The sequence below is a fragment of the Cebus imitator genome, unplaced genomic scaffold (genome assembly GCF_001604975.1).
Source record: "Cebus imitator isolate Cc_AM_T3 unplaced genomic scaffold, Cebus_imitator-1.0 Scaffold143, whole genome shotgun sequence".
Classification (NCBI taxonomy): Eukaryota; Metazoa; Chordata; class Mammalia; order Primates; family Cebidae; genus Cebus; species Cebus imitator.
In genome coordinates this window covers 2,691,215-2,714,911 of record NW_016107458.1, presented here as the reverse complement: position 1 = coordinate 2,714,911, position 23,697 = coordinate 2,691,215, and the positions used below count along the sequence as shown (strand labels likewise).

The window sequence follows — 23,697 nt, the reverse complement described above, 5'->3', positions numbered from 1 at the left end:
TTTTTGAGACAGGGTCTCGCTTTGTCACCCAGGCTGTGGGAGTGCAGTTGCATGATCACTGATCACTGCCACCTCAACCTCTGGGGTTAAAGTGATCCTCCCATCACATCAGCTTCCTGAGTAGCTGGGACTACAGGCGTGCACCACCATGCCTAACTAATTTTTTAATTTTTTGAATTCTTGGCTACACAGAGTGTTGGGATTACAGGTGTGAGCCATGGCACCCAGCCAGTATTTGTTGAATAAATCAATGCTGTTGAGAAAATTGGTCAAAGCATCCTGTTGTTTAAAAAGAATATTATGGCTGTAGGATATAGGTAATTAGGTCAATCTTTTAAATCCTAATTTTAAAAGTCCTATTTTTTTCTATTTTAGGAAAGAATCTCAGTGGGGTTAAACCGTACCCGTGGAGGCACAAAATGAGATAACTACCATCTCTCACTTTTTTTTTTTTTTTTTTTGCAGAAGGAAGGAGACTGGATCTCACTTTGTTGCCTAGGCTAGAGTGCAGTGGCATGATCTTGGCTCATTGTAGCCTCAACCTCCTGGGCTAACGTGACCCTCCCACCTCAGCCTCCTGAGTAGCTGGGACTATAAGCATGTGCCACCACACCTGGCTTTTTTTGTTTTTGTTTTTGTTTTTGTAAGAGACTGGGTTTTGCCATGTTGCCCAGGCTGATCTTGAACTCCTGGGCTCAAGTGATCTGTTCCCTCAAGCCTCCCAAAATGCTGGGATTACAGGTGTGAGCCACTGTACCCAGCTGTTTTTTTTGTGTGTATTTTTAAGTTATAGGCCTTAATTTCTTTTTGTTCCTATTCAGTGCTTAGCACAGTGCCTAATGTATTGTAAAATATTCAATAATGGTACTGCATTTGTTTTACTTAAACTCTGCCTCTCATTTTCATCATCTTAGAAAATGAGGGTTAAATGAGTTAATATACGTAAAGCACTTGGGATAATATCTAGCATATAGTAAGTGCTACATAAGTGTAACTATTATTCTCTGACCCATGAACACCTTTTTATTTTTTCTTTGACGCTTTCTCTGATTCTGCTAGTTTAAATTAGTAACTTGCCTTTCTGTATTCTGCTTATATTTTATGTATTTGTTATTAGCTTTAGAGACAGAGTATTGCTCTGTTGTCCAGGCTGAAGTGCAGGGGCATGATGATAGCTCACTGCAGCCTTAAACTTCTAAAGAGATCCTTCTGCTTCAGTCTCCAGAGTAGCTAGGACTGCAGACGTGTGCCACTATGCCCAACTAATTTTTACATTTTTGTAGCGATATGATCTCACTATGTTGCCCAGGCTGGTCTCAAACTACTGACTTCAAGTGATCCTCTTGCTGTGGCCCCCCAAATTGCTGAGATTACAGTCATGAGAACCATACCCATCCCTCTGCTTGTATTTTATATCACATCTTTTGTTGATTACATAGCTTTGTTTGTGTGTGTGTTTTTCTACCAAATATGATTCTTGATAGCTGGGACCTATCTTACTTATTTTGGTTGTCTCAGTACATTAGTCATTGCTTGTCATATATCATTAGTTCCATCATTTGAGCTAAGTCTTAAAGAATGAGAGGGTGGTGTGATTGGAGCACAAGGGGCAGGGGAGTACATCAATGGGAAGTGAAATTTGACAAACACTGATACCAGATTGATCAGGTTGTAAATAGCTGAATGCCAGATTAAAGCATTTGAATTCTTTTATATGCAGTGGGAAGGCATCTTTGATTACTGACCTTAGTTCTATATTTTAGGAAAGTAATTCTGAGTGCAGAGTAGAGCATGCATTAGAAAGAGGAAAAGAGATTGGAAACAAGAATATGTAAGAAACTGGCTCTTGATGCATTATAAGGCTCTTTAGTTGAGAATCTTTCAGCATGTAACCTTTTACTATCATGTAACCTTTTAAGCCTTATCCCAAAATGGCTTCAGGGCTTCCTTGCTAACTTTGTTTTGACTTTGTTAAAATAAAAACTTTAGACAAAATGAACTTGTCAGAATTGGTGTGTTAAAAGATTCGTGAATCGGGTGGTACCCAAAACCAGAAGAGGTTCAGGGAACTCTGTTTTAACAGTGTAAGCAGCAGACCTTTGCAGGCTGAATGTGGAAGCAAAGTAAAGAAATTACTTGATTGGGCTGGGCATGGTGGCTCACACCTGTAATCCTAGCACTTTGGGAGGCTGAGGTAGGCAGATCACTTGAGTTTAGGAGTTCAAGACCAGCCTGGGCAACATGGTGAAACTCCATCTCTACAAAAAATACAAAAATTACCTAGGCATGTTGGCACATCCAGTAGTTCCAGCTACTTGGAAGCCGTGGTAGGAGGATTGCTTGAGCCTGGGAGGTTGAGGCTGCAGTGAGCTGTGATTGCACCACTGCACTTCAGCCTGGGCAACCAACAGAGTGAGACCTTGTCTCAAAAAAAAAATTACTTGATTGGCATAGCTTCTTGTTTGTCTTATTTGGGTACAATCTGGCAGAAAGTTGCTCATTAGAGAATAGTTGTTGGTTTCAGATTGATGAAAATTAAGTTCTGACATCCTGTGGATTGGGAGGAAATATTTGCAAGCCATATGTGTGATAAGGGGTTAAAATTTAGAATATAAAAAGAACTCAAATAACTCTACAGAAAGAATACAAATAATCCAGTTAAAATATGGGCAAGGAACCTTTATAGACATTTCTAAAAGAAGACATACAAATGGCCAACAGATATATGAAAAAATACTTAACGTTACTAATCATCAGGAAATGCAAATTAAAACCACAATGAGATATTACCCCATACGTGTCAGAATGGAATGGCTATTATCAAAGAATTGAAAGATAAGTGTTGGTGAGGATGTAGAGAAAGGGGAACTTTTGTACGCTGTTAATGACAATGTAAATTAGTACAGCCATTGTGGAAAATAATGGAGGTTCCTCTAAAAACTAAAAATAGAATTACTATATGATCCAGCAGTCCCACTTCTGAGTATTTACCTAAAAGATTGGAAATCCGTATGTTGATGGCCAAGATATATAATCAATATAAGTGTCCTTTGACAGATGAATGGATAAAGAAAAATGTGGTATACATACACAGTGGATGTATTTCATTCAGCCTTAAAAATGAAAGAAACTTTGTCATTTGCAACAACATGGATGGATTGGAGAACATTAAGCTAAATGAGATAAGCCAGGTTCAGACAGACAAACACCATATGAGCTTACTTATACAGTATATTTAATCTAAAACTATTGAACTAAAAGAAGCAGAGAGTAGAACAGTGGTTACCAGGAGTAGGGGGAGGCCATGGGCGAATGGGGAGGTGATAGTTAAAGGGGAGGAATTTTTTTCTTTGAGATATGTTGCACAGCATGGGGAATATAGTGACTGATAATGTATACTTTATACTTGCTAAGAGTAAATTTCAAAAGTTTTCACTACAAAAAACAAGTATTTGAGGTGATGGATATGTTAATTAGATTGATTTAATTATTCCACATCTTATTCATAAATCATAATATCACTTTGTACCCCATAAATATATACATATTTGTCAATTTATAATTAAAAAATAAAAAACAAAGATTAAGTTTTGTTTTACTGTTTACATTGGACTTCAGTTTGCTTGTATAGGAACCCAGAGTGCTGGAACTATCTCAGCCTAATGGCCTTCTAATGAAAGATTGCTTACACTTTTTTTGTTTTTTTTTTAAGGCAAGAATCTTGCCCTGTTGCCCAGCTCACTGGGCTGCAGTGAGCTCACAATCTCAGCTTACTGCAGCCTCCGCCTCCTGGGTTCCAGCAATTCTCCTGCCTTAGCCTCTTAAGCAGCTGGGACTATAGGTGCCCGCCATCATGCCTGGCTCATTTTTTTATATTTTTAGTTGAGGTGGGGTTTTACCATATTGGTCAGGCTGGTCTCGAACTCCTGACCTGAGGTGATCCACCCACCTTGGCCTTCCAAAGTTCTGGGATTACAGGCATAAGCCACCACATCTGGCCAAGATTGCTTACACTTTTAAAGAAATGTTATATATATATGTATTTTATTTTAGTAAAACAAAGGGTAAAATTTAATATTAAAAAAGGCACAAACACATTTTGTACATATTGTGAAAATACCATCTATTTCCTTTAAAACTTTATAAATTGATATGAGTATCATAAACCTGTTGGTTTTTTTCCTGAACTGTTGTTCAACATTTAATGTATATTATTTGTAGGGAGGTAATGTGGGACCAGATTTTCTGGTTGGGAAAGGAGATGAGTACTGGTTTTAGTACATTAAGTTTCCATGCTTGTGTAGCACAACTGGAAGGTGCCTTCATGTAACAGACATATGAAGAGGTTGAGAGAATAGGCTGGAGATTGGAAGCTATCCAAGTAAAAATGGTAATTGAAGCCTAGGATTGATGACTGTGTATGTGATAAAGAATAGTTTAAGAATTATAATTGGAAACACAATGAAATGTTTTTCTCTTTGACCTTAGTGACATGGGATGCTTGATCACTAGTGTCTGATGCACCAGAGTAGCATGAAAATTGAAATCTTTGGGTTCAGTCAGGAAGTGGTCACTGGAGACTTGATACTATAATGACTGGGTGGTATGGTAGAGTAAAGTTGAATTGGAAAGGGATTAAGATGAGTTGATAAGGAAGTGAAGCACTATGTGGTTAAAAAATTTCTGTGAAGAATAAGAAAGCTGGAAGAAAACAAGAAATTGTAGGATTAGAGGTGAGTTTTCCAGTTATAGTGTGTGTACATGTGTAGGAGAATCATTTATAAAGAGGAGTCTCAGTACAATTAAGTAAAACAACCAAGAAAATGAAACTGAAATATAATATTTTAGAATGGTAAAATGAACCATAAGAATGAAAAGCCCCTGAAATCCAATAAGGCTAATTTTCATCATATAAATTTGACATACAGAAGAAGAATTTTAGTACTGTAGTTGTCTTTGGAATAGTTAAAATTCTTCGACTTAGTAGTTACAGGACTACAAAATCTTTGAGTCTCTAATATATGCCAGCAGTGAATTCAAGGTTTTATTTTATTTTTTTTGAGACAGGGTCCTGCTCTGTTGCCCAGCCTGGAGTGCAGTGGTGTCATCATGGCTCACTGCAGCCTCGAACTCCTGGATTCAGGCAATACTTCTGCCTCAGCCTCTTGAGAAGCTGGGCCTACAGGTGCATGCCACCACACCTGGCTAATTTTTAAATTTTTTATAGAGACAGGGTTCTGCTACATTTCCCTGGCTGGTCTCTAGCTCCTAGCCTGAAGTGATCGTCCCTTTATGGCATCCCAAAGTGCTATGATTGCAGGTGTGAGCCACTATGCCAGCCAAATTCACAATTTTAGAAATCCATAAAAATAGATTGCTAAGAGTAAAACAAAAACAAATAAAAGAATAGATTGCTAAAAGCTGAATAAATTAATACAGACTGTAGTCAGTATTTTTGTTGAGAAGATAGGTATAATAGGAACATTTGATAGTAATTTTTAACGTGATGTGATTAAAGGGAATTTTAAAGCACATTTGTCATCTAATTGTCTGGAAAGAAAGAACAAGGGATGGTAAATGACAAATACGATGTTTACATTGATATTTACAACGACCCATGATGTAAGGATATGCACTTACTCATTGAGAGAGTATTCTCCGAAGTTGTAATTTAAAAACAAAATGTATCTATGGAACAGAGAAATCTAATATAATGAAATGTATTAGATTTCTGGAAAATGTTTGAAAAATATCTAATAGACCAAATACAGTTCTGGCATCATGATTATAATTATTAGGAATCTTGAAGAGAAACTGAACCCATGATACTCTGAATATGTGATATAAAGTAATTTTAAATAATATTTATTGACTTTATCAGTCATTATGTAATGTTTTACCTATATTAAAAGTAAATAGGTACTTTCAAGATGTATAGTAATATACATTTCAGGTACTTGATTAAAAAATTAAAAATTTTCCCATTTAATATGAATGCATATCAATAGACAATGGTCAAACTTTTTAAAATCAGTCACAGTGAAATGAGTCATGTTCATGCTTTTAAATATTCTGAGTTGACATCATAATAATCTTTGTTTCCCTAAATTAACTTTATGTATGTAGATAGTGGCATCTAGATGCTTACAGTTCTTGGTAAATTGAAGACTGAATGTGTTCTTTGGGAGTGGGGAAAAGTATTATAATAGTGGTCTGGACTAGGAGTACAAAGACCAACTTTTAAAAATTTAATCCGAGATGTAAAAGAAAATTTTAGTTTCTTTTCTAAATGTAGGGTTCACACTTACCTTTTCTTGAATTCCTAAAACTGAATACCTACCTAATATTTCTACTGTGAGGAATGAGAATCTGAGTTTTGTGTTGTATGTAATTAGAGCAAGAGAGAAAATGTTTTGAAAGTGAGATCTGAGGGCTGTAAAGAGGCTTGAGCTTTGCAATGAAAACATACTCTAAGTAATTTGGCACCACAGTTGTTTCTAGCTTGGAGGCTCCTAACCCCAGCTTCTGATACTAGAATGTAACTTTTCCATTTCAGTCAGTTTCTCCCCATCCTAATGAAAATGAATATCCCTTCCCTCGGCTGTTTGGAACACAATCTCCCTGTAAATGATGATGGTATACCACGTGTATATTCACAAATCTTCTAGTTTAACTTCTAATGGTAAGCCTAGAAAGATGTATAAATGATGATCCCAAAGTAATCCCTCTCTCTTAGTATTCTGCAAGCTAGTTATTAAATGATAATCACTTTGGGGAATCACACACTCCTTCGGACTTTGTAAAATGAAAAACTAGGTCTCTGCATTGACTGACATGATTCTGAGCATGTCAGTCTTGGATAGGCTTGTTATATTTGTGGGAATATATACACATCTGTGAAAATTAACTCTAACATCTTTATGTAACTAGTTAGATACTATTTCATTATACAAGTGAAATTAATCATTAATCTTGTTTAATCTCGTTTACCTTTGGAAAAAACCAGCAGGGTAGTGAGAGTAATTTCAGATGGGTTTTTTAAAAACATGTTATAGAAGAATCGTGTACTCCAAAGTCAGAGCAACGTGGATTTCAGCCATTTGTTAGATGCGTAACTGAGTGCAAGTTACTATGGAAACAAGCTAGAGGAATTATGCAGAAAATGAGGACATATGCCTCCATATGTAAAGTGCCTAGCACATCCTTATGAGATATTCATTAATAAATTGAGCACCCTTTCTGTTTTACAGGACAAGTAAAATGCCTTCTCGAAAACTAATATTTAAAATGGTGGAAGATATTTAAAGTAGTTATGTAGCTGAGTAAATTACTAAGTTAGATGTTATTAAATAGTAAAACATGAAAAGGACATGTAGGACAGCTTTATGTGAAAAAACTTCTGTACTAATTATTAATCATGCCTGGGTTTAAGGAGCTTTTAGTAAGTATCATATTAAATTTAGTTTTATACTGAAGTTTTTATGGTGAAAGATTCTAAAGAGATTATATGTCCTATTGAGAAAGAAATAACCTATAATCAGGAATAACCTGAATAGTTTGAATCAAAGTTTAATTCTATGTGAGTTAATAACTTGTTTCCTAGTTGAGTACTAGTATACACCCAATTGATACTCTTCTTTGGATGACAAGATAAAAGAAAGAAAAAGAAAGTTATGTACAAATACCAGGTAATGCCACTTCTTACTAAAAAACAAACAAACAAAAAATACAATCTATGCATGTAACAAAATGGCACTTGTATCCTATAAATTTATGCAAATAAAAAATTATGATTCTAGGAGGTGCTTGCTCTTGGCTTCTGCCAGAGGTTACACTTCCCAGCCTGTGGGATGGCCAGACTGCAGGCTGTAAAATAAATGAATGAATACACACACACACACACACACACACACACATATATGGAAAATATACATACATATATATATCTTGAGAGAGAGACAGACAGACAAAGAATTCCAAAAGCTGTTTTGAAAACTAAACTTTCATTATGTATGCCATTAGTTTGTAGTATCAGAAAGCCCATTTTTTTCAGTTTTGGTATAAGATTAATAAAACGTGAATGACAGACTACATCGTTAGTGATCATGATTTGTATAATGTAATTTGTGCTTTAGTGAGTTATTTTCCATACAGTAAAATGCCTTTATTTAAAAAAGAGGTACATTATAATTCCAAGGAAATTTTTATATTAAAAAAATGCCAATTTTTGGCTTTAAACTGAAAAGGTTTCATTTAATACCTAAATAACAAGGAAATTCACAATTAAGGCTGAAATACTATTCATATTACTATGTATTTCTAATCATGTTATTTTAAACATGTATATTTTAAACCATGGTTATGGAATTGTATGGGAATATATTGAAGGCATAACCTTATATTTAGTTAACTTTTGGTTTAATTCTTTAGAACTTCAAAATAGTATTGGGATATGAAACAACAGGATTATTGTTATTCTGATAAAAACCAGACTGAACTGAGTCCTTCACTGTATTTTTCTGAAGAACTCACTTCTAATGAGTAAGTGTTCAATAGCATAAAGTTAGGAAATCTTTGTATTATTAAAATTTGAATTTTTCTTTCACTGTATCCCAATCTTTTGAATATATGTGTTTCAGGACATCTCCAATTAAACTATAAGTTTAGATAATATCTTCACTAGATTAAAAATAGGATCTTCAAACATATTTCCAAATCATATTGCCATTGTGCACTGAAGTTAATTCTCTGAAGACTAAAAGCTCTGCTTGTTTACAAAAGTCAATGATTAGTTCTTTATATGCAATTGAGATTCTGTTTCCCTTCTATACGTTCCTTTACTAATTTTTCCAAAGCGAAAAGATGCTCATCTGCTTCTTCTGGCACAAGGTTCCTAATAGAATTTGCAAGTTCAAAAAGATATTCTGTATTTCTTCCACTTGGACCAGCTGCATTAAAAATTTGTTCAGCAATGTCTTCCAGAGGTGCAGGACCAAGATAGTTAGGATTATCACATGTTCCAATATACAACAATACACTGAATGGTTTTGTTGTGGTATCTTTTGGATAAAAAATGACTGTTGTGGTTCTGTAGCCTCCTTTCTCTCTGAAGTCAAGGTATGCTTTTACTTCTTCTTCCTTTCCTACTGGCAATCTGTAAGCAACACCCCATACACATCCCTGTTGAAAAATGAAAAGAATACACTAGTATTTATAAGGCTAATTAAAATAGGTGACGATAGGTTGTGATCTAAGAGAGTATCTCATATATTCTTTTTTTTTTTTTTATTGAAATGGAGTCTTGCTCTATTGCCCAGGCTGGAGTGCAGTGGTGTGATCTTGGCTCACTGCAATCTCTGCCTCCTGGGTTCAAGCGATTCCCCCGCCTCAGCCTCCTGAGTAGCTGGGATTACAGGCATGTGCCACCATGCCTGGCTAATTTTTGTATTTTTAGTAGAGATGGGGTTTCACCATGTTGTCCAGGCTGGTCTTGAACTCCTGACTTCAGGTGATCCACCCACCTTGGCCTCCCAAAGTGCTGAAATACAGGCGTGAGCCAACACACCTGGCCGAGAGTACCTCATATATTCTTTTCTGTTTGTTTGTTTTTGAGACTAAGTCTTGTGTGTTGCCCAGGCTATGGTGCAGTGGCATGATCTTGGCTCACCACAACCTTAGCCTCCCGGGTTCAAGTGATTCCCCTCCCTCAGCCTCCGAGTAACTGGGATTGGGATTACAGGAACGCACCACCATGTCCAGCTAAGTTTTGTATTTTTAGTAAAGAAGGGGTTTTGTCCTGTTGGCTAGGCTGGTCTCAAACTCCTGATCTCAAGTGATCCACCCACCTTGGCCTCCCAGTGTGCTGGGATTATAGGTGTGAGTCACCATGCCTGGCTGTATCTTGTATATTCTTTTTTTGGGGGGGCTCTAGTACTTGCCATGTATCGCGTATATTCTTAAAAGTCAGCCGGGCATGGTGGCTCACGCCTGTAATCCCAGCAGTTTGGGAGGCCAAAGCGGGTGGATCACGAGGTCAGGAGTTCAAGCCTGGCCAAGATGGTGAAACTCTGTCTCTACTAAAAATACAAATTTTAGCCAGGCGTGGCAGCAGGCACCTGTAATTCTAGCTGCTTGGGAGCCTTGGGCAGGAGAACTGCTTGAACCCCTGGCGACAGAGGTTGCATTGAACAGAGATCGTGCCACTACACTCCAGCCTGGGTGACAGAGTGAGACTCCATCTCAACAACAAAAAAAAGTCAATATAGTTTTTCTTCACTTAAAGTGCACAGAGCAACATACTAAACAATAAAGGAAATAGACCGAGGTGGGCAGATCACGAGGTCAAGAGATCGAGACCATCCTGGCCAACATGGTGAAACCCCGTCTCTACTAAAAATACAAAAAATTTATTTAGCCTGGCGTGGTGGTGCCTGTCTGTAGTCCCAGCTACTTGGGAGGCTGAGGCAGGAGAATTGCTTGAAACCGGAAAACGGAAGTTGCAGTGAGCTGGGATCGCGCCACTGCACTCCAGCCTGGCAATAGAATGAGACTGTCTCAAAAAGAAAAAAAAAAAGAAATAAAAGAAATAAGCATTTTAAAATCTCTATTGTGAATAATTTCTTTGTATCATAGGCACAGCATTTTATCTTTTTTTTTTTTTTTTTAAATTTGGTCTTTAATAATGGGACTGAAAGGAAAACTACCAGGTTTTCACTTGATCATTAAAAAATTATATAGAAACAAAGTGCCATTTGTTTATCAACTGTTTAATTAGGAGTTATGAGTTACCAATTTGAAGCTGTTTTTTATAGATGCTTTTCATAGTATCAATTATGAAAGCATTTCCTAATCTACACCATTATTTATCTACCATTACTAACTGCTTGATTTTTGCTTATTAAAGTCCTTTCCAAAGTTAACATTTTACAATATAAAATTCTGAATTTGTACCGCAATAAAATGATTGAAAATATTTAAGAAACTGAGGATTGTTGGTTACATAAAACTTTCTGGTGCTCCAAACAAGTTTTAAAAACACAGGTGCTACTGGGGCCTACTAGAGGGTGGAGAGTGGGAGGAGGAAGAGGATCTAGAAAAGCAACTAATGGATACTAGGCTTAATATTTATACCTGGGTGATGAAATAATCTGTACAACAACCCCCCATGACATGTCTACTTATGTAATAAACCTGCACATCCTGCCCATGTACTCCTGAACTTAAAAGTTAAAAACAAGGCCGGGCGCGGTGGCTCAAGCCTGTAATCCCAGCACTGTGGGAGGCCGAGGCGGGTGGATCACGAGGTCAAGAGATCGAGACCATCCTGGTCAACATGGTGAAAACCCGTCTCTACTAAAAATACAAAAAAAAAATTGGCTGGGCATGGTGGCGTGTGCCTGTAATCCCAGCGACTCAGGAGGCTGGGGCAGGAGAATTGCCTGAACCCGGGAGGCGGAGGTTGCGGTGAGCCGAGATCGCGCCATTGCACTCTAGCCTGGGTAACAAGAGCGAAACTCCGTCTCAAAAAAAAAAAAAAAAACAGGTGCTATTGATACTATTAAGCAAGCAAGAAAAAAGGAATTTCCTGACTTAGATTTCTGCTGAATATGAGACTCCTAGAAAAAGTGAAGAGAGCTTTTAAGGGTTCCATTTAATTCTTGGTGGTAGTCTGGCTGTCTGGTGGGTATTTCCATTAATGTAAAAGGGGACCACAAAATTCTTAAACTTGTTTTTAAAACAGCCCACAAGACCGGGCGCGGTGGCTGACGCCAACACTTTGGGAAGCCGAGGCGGGTGGATCGTGAGGTCAAGAGGTCAAGACCATCCTGGCCAACATGGTGAAACCCCGTCCCCACTAAAAATACAAAAATTAGCCGGGCGTTTGGCATGTGCCTGTAGTCCCAGCTACTCGGGAGGCTGAGGCGGAAGAATCGCATGAACCCAGGAGGTGGAGGTTGCAGTGAGCCAAGACTGCGCCATTGTGCTCCAACCTGGAGACAGAGCAAGACTCTGTCTCAAAAAAAAAAGAAAAAAAGAAAAAAAAACCCCACAATAACAAGACTACATGCCATTTGTTTGTACTTCGTTGTCTACCTTGCATCCTACATTCTGACTTTTCTTATTGGCCTCATTTTCCACAAACACACACAAAAAACCCCCACAAATACAGAAAACAATTCTAAATTGTCTTAGTTCAAATTGTAGCTCAAATTGGGTAGGGTAGTTCAAATTGTCTGACAATTGTTAATAAAATTAAAACGGAAAATCTCAACATTTTATAAAATTAAAATTATACAAAAAAGAATATTTATACCATACCGCAGGATCTTCAACAAGAGTCACAACTCTTCCAGGCTGTTTTTAAAAAAATAAAAAAAAAAAAAAAAAAAAATTCTGAATTAATGAAGTTCATTAAGTAGCTGGCCATTAGCAACATTTTTGACGTGGAATATTTGAACTATATTTGCCCATAAGAAGCACTATTTCTTAAGCATACTTATTTTTTATGATAAAGCTAAGAGAATCTACCTTATCTAGACTGTGTTGGCCTTTTAAATATTTCCATCAATTTATACATATTACATATATTATGTAATAATTCACTTACATGAATATATTGGAAAACATACCAGTGACTAAGGGTCATCTAAAATGAAAGGCAAATGGAAACAGTAATGATAAATATTCTGGTTTTCCCCTTAGGAAAAAATAATGTTATATGTATACCTCTGCCTCCTGGGTTTAAGCGATTCTCCTGCCTCAGCCTCCCGAGTAGCTGGGATTACAGGTATGCATCACCACGCCCGGCTCATTTTTTGTATTTTTAGTAGAGATGGGGTTTCACCATATTGGTCAGGTTGGTCTCGAACTCCTGACCTTGCGATTTGCCCGCCTTGGCCTCCCGAAGTGCTGGGATTACAGGTATGAGCCACCATTCCCAGCCATAATGTTATGTTTTTATTTTATTTTTTGTTTTTTAATTTTTTGAGTTGTAGTTTCACTCTTGTTGCCTAGGCTGGAGTGCAATGATGAGATCTCGGCTCACTGCAACCTCCAGCTCCCCAGTTCAAGTGATTCTCTTATCTCAGCCTTATGAGTAGCTGGGATTACAGGTGCCCACCATCGCACCCAGCTAATTTTTATATTTTTAGTGGAGACGGGGGTTTCACCATGTTGGCCAGGCTGATACCTAACTCCTCACCTTAGGTAATCCACCTTCCTTGGCCTCCCAAAGTGTTGTGATTACAGGCGTGAGCCACCATGCCTTTAGTTTTATTAGGGAGAAAAAATGACATCACTTCCCCATTTCCTATGGGGAAGTGGCTTTCAAACCCTTAGTGTAGATCAAAATGACCCAGAGGGCTTGACAAACGCATTGTTAGGCCATACATACCTCCAGAGCTTCTGATTCTGTAGGTCTGGAGCTGTCTTACGAATTTGTGTCTATAACAACTTTCCTGCCGATTCCAGAAATTGTTTGGGGGCTCATACTTTTAAGAACCACTGCTACCAGAGTATATTAAGAGGTTTGAAGTGCGAGAGAATGAATGATTTATACTTCTGAGTTATGAGGTGTTCTTACCTTTTTCTATATGGTAATGGGTACTTCAAGGCAGGCATTCCTTTTACATTCATATACTGTATGAACTTTATATTAGAACTGGCCTATTTGTGTAGTTCTTATATGGGACAGTCAGACCATCTGTGTTCTAGGCAATTTTATTTTTTTGGTTTTAACACAGCTCAGTTAACAGTTATATGGAAAGCTTCACTCTTTACTATTCAACTTGAGGTTGAAATGAGATATTATCAAGCCAAAACAAATTTTGTTTGTTCTTCCATTTCAAAGACTGATAAAACAGTCTTTGTTTATAAATGGAAAGCCTTAGAGAAAGTCTGGAATGTTCCATAATTTAAGGCACAAAGGTGACTTATATTAGTGCCTACAAGCTTTTTTTAAAAAGAAAATTCGTCCACATAGTACCGAAGCCTGTATATGTACTGATACCTGAACATCAATCATGGGACTGCTAAGTCGTAAGCTACAATTTTACCTACTTGTATGCCCAGTGTCTGGCACATAGTGACCGTGAATCTTTCAGGCATTTGTGTCATCTTTGTTGATATTTCCTTCTAGTCTTTATCTGTTCATATAGATAATTCATAATCGTGGAACACATGGGATTTTGGATTATCATTTCTCATTTAATTTTCCTGTTAGTCTTCTCATACATTTTAATAGGGATAATATTGTATCATTGATGTACTATAAACATTTGTGTGTCTTGGACATTTAGATTTCTGACTTGTTATTAAGATAATGCTATGATGAGGGTACATATATTGGTGAGGGTCAAGTAGATATTGTCATAGTACTTTCAATTTCAAAGTGAATTAGAAGTTATTTACTGAATACCTACTCTGTGCTGTGGAGAAGTAATCTTGGTTCTTGCTTCCAGTAGCTTATATTGTCATTCTAGAATGCAAACTAACATGTGACATAAATTGAGCTTACGGGCTAAGATGTATGGTATTTATTAAGTGCAGTAAGAATTTTGAGTCTTAGGTGATCAGAAAGACCCCTATTCTGGTGAAAGGACATGACTCACAATTCATGAATCCTTAGAGGCAGGACTACACCAGGCCAAGAGTCTGACTTTAGCAGAGGGTCCCCACATAGAGGAGATGATTCAGAAAGATGACTGGAGAAACAGGGTAAAGTCAGATTAGAAAAGCCAAAGAGCAGATTTGAAATTAGCGGGCAGTGGAAATAAGCCACTGAAATTTGAGAGAAGTTGGCAGTTAAGGAGCTACTACACAACTTGGGTAGTAGGTGACTGGCATGATCAAAGAAATGCTTTGGAACAATTCGGTTGATAAAGTATGTAGTACTCAACTTAAAGTGGAAGGAGGAAGTGCACAGTAAGAAATGTTAGTGGTACAGGTGACAAGTTTGGCACTCCATCTCTCCTTGTTTCCCCTTGCATCCAGCCCCGTAACCAATTCTTGGTAACAGTCTTTAGAGTGTCATCTGAGTCTAGTTCTATCTTTCAGTAGCTTCCTTAAAGATTTTCCTGCCTGACTTTAGTTTTGCTTCCTTCCAGTCTGTTCTGTAGTTGGGCCCAGGATGACTTTCTGGTGCAAAAATTGGGCGAGTCACTCTCTTGCTTCAAAATTTTCATAGTTGTGATATTATACAGCATAAAATAAAAATCCTTGGCCAGGCATGGGTGGTTCATGCCTGTAATCTCAGCTCTTTAGAAGGCTGAGGCAGGCAGATGGCTTGAGCCTACGAGTTTGAGACCAGCCTGGGCAACATGGTGAAACCCTGTCTCTACCAAAAATACAAAAAATTAGCCAGGCATGGTGCCCGTGCACCTGTGGTGTCAGCTACTTAGGGAGGCTGAAGCGGGGAGGATCACTTTAGCCTGGGAGGTTGAGTTTGTAGTGAGTCGTGATTATGCCACTGTATTCCAGTCTGGGTGACAGAGTGAGACCCTGTCTCTTAAAAAAAAAATTCTTTAGCATGACTTAACTACAAACCTAATTTCTTTCCATTTTTACCCTGAAGTTTTACTGAATTAATTTGTAACTCTTAAAAACACTCATATCTTTGAATATACTGGTGCCTAGTGCAGAATGCCCTTCTCCCTTTTATTTGCCTGTATCATCTGCCCACTTCCTCCATAAAGTCCTGGCATTATCTCTCCAGATGGACTTAGCAGCTCCTTCTCCCAAACTCTTACTGCCCCTTCATTTGTTTTCCTTACAGCACTTATCAAATATTTTTGTTTGCATAACTGTCTCCCACTTATATAAGTGCTTAGTAGTAATTATTGAAAAGGAGTAGTGAAGTTTTAGATTGAAGTGGTGGCTGGTGGAACACAAAACACAAAGGAGTATGCAGGGAGTGATTTTAAGGGGAAATAAATGGAATCCTGTGACTGCTTTGGATGATACAGACATGAACTACTGGCACTATAATAAATAAAATTACTTGGAGGCTGGGCGTGGTGGCTCACGCCTATAATCCCACCACACTGGGAGGCTGAAGCGGGTGGATTGCTTGAGGCCAGGAGTTCAAGACCAGCCTGACCAACATGGCAAAACCCCATCTCTACTAAAAATACAAAAATTAGCCAGGCATGGTGGTGCATACTTGTAATGCCAGCTACTCAGGAGGCTAAAGCAGGAGTATCACTTGAACCTGGAGGGCAGAGGTTGCAGTGTCCGCAGAACCTGTCACTGTACTCCAACCTGAGTGACAGGAGACTCCATTTCCAAAAAAAAAAAAAAAGGAAAGAAAGAAAGAAAATTACTTGGAAATATTTTCTAAAACTTAAACTCTGTTCTCAGTATCTTACTGAGAAACATCTACCTGAATGGGTTTAGAGGATGTAAAATATGAGTCATGATGGATGTTCACATTGTGTAATGAGTAGTGTTTCTGATCTAGAAAAGTTAGAAATCTAGTAAATGTTTATGATTGTCTCTTGCATTAAAATTGTAATATATTCTATTCGATGTGTGAAAAACATTTAAATAAGATACTTTGATGAGAAACTGCCAGTTTTGTGAGATATAAGGCTGGCAATCCATTTTAATTAAAAATGTGAGGTAAAATTATGTTCTTTCCGTTTTTTTTTTTTTTAACAGAACAATAAATGTAATTAGATTTCAGTTTAATTTGCTAGGATAAATTCCTTAAATAAAAGTAGGTGTAAAAATGTTAGCCAGTGCAGCTTTGCCCCCTTACTTTCCTTTCCTATATTTTAGTATAAAGAGCTACTGGCTTTTATAGCTCCTTTAAGTTTTTATTTGAGATGGAGTTTCGCTCTTGTTGTTCATGGTGCGATCTCGGCTCACCGCAATCTCCACCTCCCAGGTTCAAGCGATTCTTCTGCCTCAGCCTCCCAAGTAGCTGGGATTACAGGCATGTGCCACTACACCCAGCTAATTTTGCATTTTTAGTAGAAATGGGGTTTCTCCATGTTGGTCAGGCTGGTCTTGAACTCCCGACCTCAGGTGATCTGCCTGCCTTGGCCTCCCAAAGTGCTAGGATTACAGGCGTGAGCCACTGTGCCTGGCTCAGCTCCTTTCTCCTTTTAAAGAATCATGGACTGTTGTATTGACTAGGCAATTTCTAATCATCAGTCTGTTCTGACAGCATACATATTTCAGTGTGCTATGTAACACACAGCACATTTTGGTCAAAAGACTATAGTAGTAAAATATGTTTTTATAACCACATACATAAATATTTAGTACTTGGTCATTATAATTGGAGCCTGGGCTAAAGGTTTTCTCTTCAGAATGGCCATTTTAAATATGCATATTTAAAAATGACAATTCTCAAACTCCTGGCCTTAAGCAGTCCTCCTGGCTCAAACTTCCAAAGTGTTGAGATCACAGGCATGAGGCACCAGGCCTAGCCAAAACTGACAACTGAAAAGGCATTTTATTTACTTTAGTTTGTTAATGTCTTGAATATTGTTTTAGAAGATTCTTGGAGATACTTTGGCTATGACATTTCTGTTGATCTATAAATGTGCATTTACCCTAAGCCATTTCCCCCTTTTCGAGTCATTCTGTCCAACATGCAAATAGGTCAGTACAGTCTACCTAAAAGCCAAGTTCTTAATTGACCAACTCTAGTTAAAATGGAATGGCTTCTAACTCATGGTTCTTTTCATGATTTTAATCCTGTGTCTCTTTTATGAGCATGTGCAAACTATTTTAGAGCCTTGATGTTTTCCCCTTTCCATTGACAAATTTCCAAATTATGAGTTACTTCAATCTTAGTTTTCTTTATGAATTAGTTGTTTTGCAGTCGGTACAAAGCTGATATGCATAAGCAGTGAGCTGCTGCTAATTCTCTATACATACATTGAGATTTATGTCTTTGTATGACCGACTGAAAAGTGGATCAAATAGCTTACATTTCATATTATAAGAAACATCAAGAAACTAACATTAAAATGTTAGATATAGTAATGAATTTGGTACTGTGTTACTCATGTAACCGGAACTTCATTTAACTTCGCTAGTACCTGAAAACCAAAATGAGTTCCTTAATAACCAGTGAAAAATTTGAAACTCGTTCTTCTGCGATCCTAGGTGTCAGAAAAATAAAACTTTTTAGAGATGTAAAGAAATCCTAGAAGTAACATGCACGTTTAATCGCAAACCTATGAAAGTCTGCTAGAATGCAGAAATGTCAACAAATTTAATTGCTAAAAAGCTGAATTTGCAACTTGATTTTAGTATTTCAACTCTGTGGTGACACGAAAAAATTCATCTTCCTTCAAGTGGGATTTTTTTTTCTTTTGGCAGAGGTTGTGGAGAGATGGAGCCCCCTCTCCGCACTCAGCCTGGCGCCAGCTCGAGTGCTTGTGCCCGCGCTTCTCGCGGCATCAAGAACCACCGGCATTTTAAGTAGCTTCGGAAGGAGTGCCCGGGCTGGATAGAGATGGCGGGCAGGTGGCAGGGAAAATGTACAGAAATAAGTGTTACCCCAAGCCATGTACTTGGCCCCCAATAAACGCTAGGGTGTGGCTCCCGCGCAGCTGGGTGGTGGGTGTGGAGTTGGCGAGCGGGGGTCCGGGGGCAGTAAGTGTGGGGAGCTGGCCGGCGCCTCACCTTGCCGGGGACCCCGCGGTGGTCCGTGCTGCCCTGCCAGAAACGCCTGCTGTAGTTTGTGATGTATCCGACCAGCTTGTCCTGATAGGGAAAATCCACCTTCCAGATCAGGGACCCGTAACCAAAAACCCACATCTTTCCGCGGCGGCTCTGCTACGGCGGCCGTGAACCCTAGTTGCCGCCGCGCCGTGGGGGACTGTAGCCTCCGGTACACGAGTAACCGGCTGCGCGGGGCGCAGGCGCGATGGCCACTGTTGGCGCAAAGCGCACTGGGAGTTTAAATCCAGAAAGGTTTTCCGGCTGGGTTTCAGTCAGCTTTGTTTTATTTCCTTGATTAGTGGGTTAAGAGGCATTGACCTTCCGTGTAGTAAGCAATGGATTCTTTTGCAGCCTCCGTAAATCACCCTAACCTACCTTTAGTACGCTTGTATAGTGAACTACAATACCCACAATTCTTGCGGAGCTGTTTGGCTCTGAAATTGGAACTCGGCTTATTTCTAACGGGGCGGAGGAAGGAGTCGTCACTCTTGCTGTCCAAATACGGAGGCGTTGTACCAGCACCACAGGTAGCACCTAGAAACACATTTTGTTCTGCTTTGGAAATTAGATTTTTGCCATATAACAGCAGCCAGAGGAATGTAATCCATATTTAATTTTATGCCCTGGAAAAAAAATGTGTTTTGCCTTTCAAATAAAAGCAGAACGTTTACAATAAATGTTTACGTCTGTGAAAGAGTAGCTGCCTTTTCAATGGGAATTGTTTATGTATTTAAATTTTACACAGTCTTCTTCATCTTTAGCATCCTCAGTGACTTTTTCACAAAAGAGCAGGCAAATGTTCTTAACTTGGGGTTCCAGTAAAGGCTTTGGAAACGAGCTGGGGAACCTGCTGAAATTGTGTACAAAATTTGGGGTGTACACTTTTCTGGGGTGAACTACAGCTTTCATGAGTTTTTCTAAGGGGTCAAGGATCCTAAAAATTTTTGAAGATCTGCTGGTTAGAGCTATTGCTGCAAACTATTCTTTAGGAAACTCACTTGGACTATTATGGCCGTGTGTGTGTGTGTGTGTGTGTGTGTGTGTGAAAACAGAAGCCACAAATGATTGTTCTTTCTTGAAGATTTCTATACCATGGTCTTGAATGCTGAAACACTCAGATTCAAGGGGTATTACTTGTTTTCTTATAAAGAAATCAGCAGGAAGCTGCCACCAAAAAAAAACAAAAAAACAAAAAAAAAACAACCCAAAACAGGTCTTTTCCTATTTTCTCTAACTTGTAGTTCCATATTGCCTGACATGGTTGCTAACCCTCCTTTTTTGAAAAATTTTGAATATGCAGAAAAGTTAGATTAAAAGAGTGTAATGACCAGTACCTTTTTAGATCCAGTAATTTGCATTTTGCACAGTTGCTTTACTTCCTTTTTTTCTCTATACTTTTAAATGAAAAATATTTGAAGTATGTTGCATGTGTTATGATATTTTACTGCCACATACTCTATATGTGTCTTATAAGAATAAGGACATTCATCCTAGAACGAGTTCCCTAAAAAAAAAGAATCAGGACATAAGTGTTATACCATTATCACATCTAAGAAAATAAACAATAATTTGTCATCAAATATGTATTCCATATCTAAACTGCTTCATAGTCACTGGCAAGAAATTGTGTCTTTGAGAGAGTCACATGAGAGCTATACTGGACACTGACTGCAGGGGAACTTGAAGTGAGCACTGGAGAGAGATGATGATGTGGGCAAGAATTCTGTGAAGAAATTGTGGGGTATGTGGGAAAGCAGGACTCATCCCTTTATAGTGTTCTCTGTTTCAATATGGTCAGTTAGTGAGACTATTTGGTCAAACATAGAGAGCCTGAGTGTTTAACTTCTTCTGGAAAGGACCAGCAAGTACAGGAAGACTAGAATGACACCCATCTTGCACTGCTTTTCTGGCCTTTTTGGGTCCAGTTATTTCCTATAGAGGGCTATATATTGAGAGTGATTATTGCCAGTAGTTGAATGGCCATCTCTGCATAATGTAGTGTACACTGGGGATTAACTAGAGGTGCTCTCATTAATGGAGCACCAAAGAGTACATTGTGGTGGTATATGAACAGGAGCTCAACCATTTCCAGAGGAGGAAAGATAGAACACTTAGAAGTCCCTTCATGTTTTTAGTAGGAACAGTCCAAGGAATTCTAATCTGCCAAACAGAGGAACTTCCTTGTTTAGGCACCAGCAGAGACTGTGGCATTGCGGTCACTTTCTGTATTGTGGGCCATTCTTCAGCAGTCATGTGAGAGATGCTAGACCAGGCCCACCATGATCTGCTTGTCTGTAGGAGTGAAGTGTTGTTTCATTGACTATAGTATTGTCCTTCTACCTTGTTTTGTAGACTGGTCAAACAAATGGATTTTACAGAAGCTTATGCGGACACGTGCTCTACAGTTGGACTTGCTGCCAGGGAAGGCAATGTAAAAGTCTTAAGGAAACTGCTCAGAAAGGGCCGAAGTGTTGACGTCGCTGATAACAGGGGATGGATGCCGATTCATGAAGCAGCTTATCACAACTCTGTAGAATGTTTGCAGATGTTAATTAATGCAGGTAAAGTAAATTCAAGGTGTGGAGGCTTTGCCTACAAGCTGGATTAATAAAACATGAAAAAAGATAATATATGACTTATTAACAGTAGTATTTGTTTCCCTTTCTATAGTCATAAAATAACTGCCTGAATTTATTTATTAAGGATGGTAAGATTGCCTGCCTTGGTTTCAATTAGTATGATATTCTAGTTGGACATCTTATATGGAAGTGCCTCTGTCTGGCCTCTTTTTATTGACTGAACTAGGTGATGTGGGAGAAGTAGTCTGCTGTTTGAATTTAAATATTTGATATTTACTGGTCATGATTATTCTTTGTTCCTTTACCAGACAGAAGGAATAATTACACTGATATTGAGGATATGTTTTGATTGAATTAGTCTTTATTTTTAAACACTTTTTTATATTTTTTGGAATTTTACAGCTACTTAGCATGATACAAGATGCCTGTCTTCCTGAGGCTTTTTCTTGTCAGGGGAAACAGGTGACAAATATCTAAACAAAGAAGATACATTTTAAAAGGTGAAAGTGTAATGGGGAAAATCAAACAAAATAGAGTTAATAAATGGGATAGAGAATAATGTGTGCTATTAATAATAATGTGCCATTGCACATCTCTTTACATCTCTGCATTCAGTGACTTCCTGCTTTGGATCAGCCATGGTGGGAATATTACACCACAGAAATAAGCCAGTGTTACTAACCAGTGCTATAAACTGGGCATTCTTCCCCTGGACAGCTAGTTGTTAAATGTTAACCAGCACACTACTGAGTGAAGGGCGTTGACCAAAGGCAAGATTCTGACGTTTAGTAGAGAGAGGGTAGGAAGAAAAGAGGTGGTGATTGAGGATTGCTTTGTAGTAGTCATTGTGGCACATGCTTATCTTATTTAATATATATAAAAGTGCTGTTGGAGGCAGTATTATCCTCATTTTATTGGTGAAAAGACCAAGGCTCAGAGAAGTTGACTTGTAAAAGGTTACATAATAAACTAGGGTATTTGATTTGAACCCATTTCTCTGACTCTAAAGCCCCTTTTTTCCCCTCTCATACCATGCTTCTAACATTTAATTGAATTAAACATTTCTAGCGTTCAGTTAATTTAAACTAAAGGCACTACAATGCTCTGCATTGTAACACTCAGCAAACTATTTACATTTCATTGATCGTGGAAATTCAGATCCTCTTCCCTACATACTTATCACCAGGTATAGCTGCTTAAAATGTAAACTTCTGGATCCATAGCTCATCAGAACTACTAATTTGTTATCTCCTGGACCGGAAAGGAAATAATCTTTACATTGTTTTTGGTACGGGTAGGTGGTTTTTTTTTCCTTTCTTTTTTTTTTTTAATCTTAACAGATAAGAGATGGTAAGGCTAAACTCTCTAAATCATAATGAAGGAAATTTGTAATGACTGTTTTTAAAGTCACTTGTTCAAGTGTCTGTTGTCTATTATAGTCGAATGTTTGAAGATACTGGAAAAATAGATGTTATTCCTCTAATTTCAAATGCTTAAGATATGTTTTCAGAATCTGTTTGAAGTTAAGTATAAAGCTGGAGTTCCCAAACTATTTGTAGTAACAAATAAAGGCATGAGTTTGAATGCGCTTTTCTAGTCAAAAAGTTCATTTCCAATATACTGTTACATCTCTTCTTCATATAGGAATAGCGTAGTTTATGTTACAGATTTTTTTTTTCCTTTATCTGCTGGGTAAAGTTAGGTATGCTTTTGACTAAAGGCATTTGAAATGGCTGTTTAAATTCATCTCTACAGTTGTCCCTTGGTATCCACAGGGAATTGGTTCCAAAAAGACCACGGACACCAAAATTCATAAATGCTCAAGTTCTGCATTCTGCCCTGAAGATAGGAAAATGTGCTATATGCAGATACAAAAAGTCAGCCCTCTATTTGTGGGTTCCTCATCCCACAAATGCTTTATCTTCCATCTCCTTGGTTGAATCTGTGGATGTAAAACCTGTGGATACAGAGGCCTGACTATATTTTCTTTTTTTCTGAGATGAAATCTTGCTCTGTCACCCAGGCTGGAGTGCAGTGGTGTGATCTCAGCTCACTGCAACCTCCACCTCCCAGGTTCAAGCGATTCTCCTACCTCAGCCTCCCAAGTAGCTGGGATTACAGGTGTCTACCACCAATGCCTGGCTATTATTTTTAGTAGAGACAGGGTTTCGCCATTTTGACCAGGCTGGTCTCAAACTCCTGACCTCAAGTGATCCATCCACCTTGACCTCCCAAAGTGCTAGGATTACAGGTGTGAGCCACTGTATCCGGTCCCAACTGTATCTTCTTTCAGCAGTTTTAATTATCAGTTTCATCATTAATGACCATCCTTTGTTGAACTTGTTGTTTTTGGAGGATAAGATAGCTGTACATAATTATGTTGAATAGTTGATATAAATGGTCAAATTAAACCTTTTCACTGTATTTTTTTTTTTTTTTT

General features: G+C 38.2%; 2 protein-coding genes across 10 annotated transcripts in view; one reads left to right on the top strand and one right to left on the bottom strand.

Moving 5' to 3' along the window:
- The window catches only part of LOC108313790 (ankyrin repeat and SOCS box protein 3), a 176,836-nt gene that overhangs the window by 72,978 nt on the left and 80,161 nt on the right, over positions 1–23,697 (top strand). For all 4 annotated transcript variants that reach the window (XM_037743389.1, XM_017542334.2, XM_017542332.2 and 1 more), the window contains one exon: positions 21,031–21,239. In XM_037743389.1, the coding sequence (XP_037599317.1) occupies positions 21,031–21,239 (209 nt within the window). The remainder of the gene's footprint in view (positions 1–21,030; positions 21,240–23,697) is intronic.
- CHAC2 (ChaC glutathione specific gamma-glutamylcyclotransferase 2) lies at positions 7,992–18,890 on the bottom strand. 6 transcript variants are annotated; one of them, XM_037743391.1, is made up of 5 exons: positions 18,640–18,721; positions 14,610–14,702; positions 14,421–14,476; positions 12,314–12,354; positions 7,992–9,180 (listed from the first exon to the last, which is right to left on the bottom strand). In XM_037743391.1, exons 4-5 carry the CDS (start codon positions 12,314–12,316, stop codon positions 8,797–8,799), a joined length of 387 nt encoding a protein of 128 aa, XP_037599319.1. In that variant the 5' UTR covers positions 12,317–12,354; positions 14,421–14,476; positions 14,610–14,702; positions 18,640–18,721; the 3' UTR covers positions 7,992–8,796. The 6 variants fall into 6 exon arrangements, with proteins under 6 accessions (XP_037599319.1, XP_037599320.1, XP_037599321.1 ...); XM_037743392.1 differs by lacking the exon at positions 14,421–14,476; XM_037743393.1 differs by lacking the exon at positions 14,610–14,702 and having other exon boundaries at positions 18,640–18,687.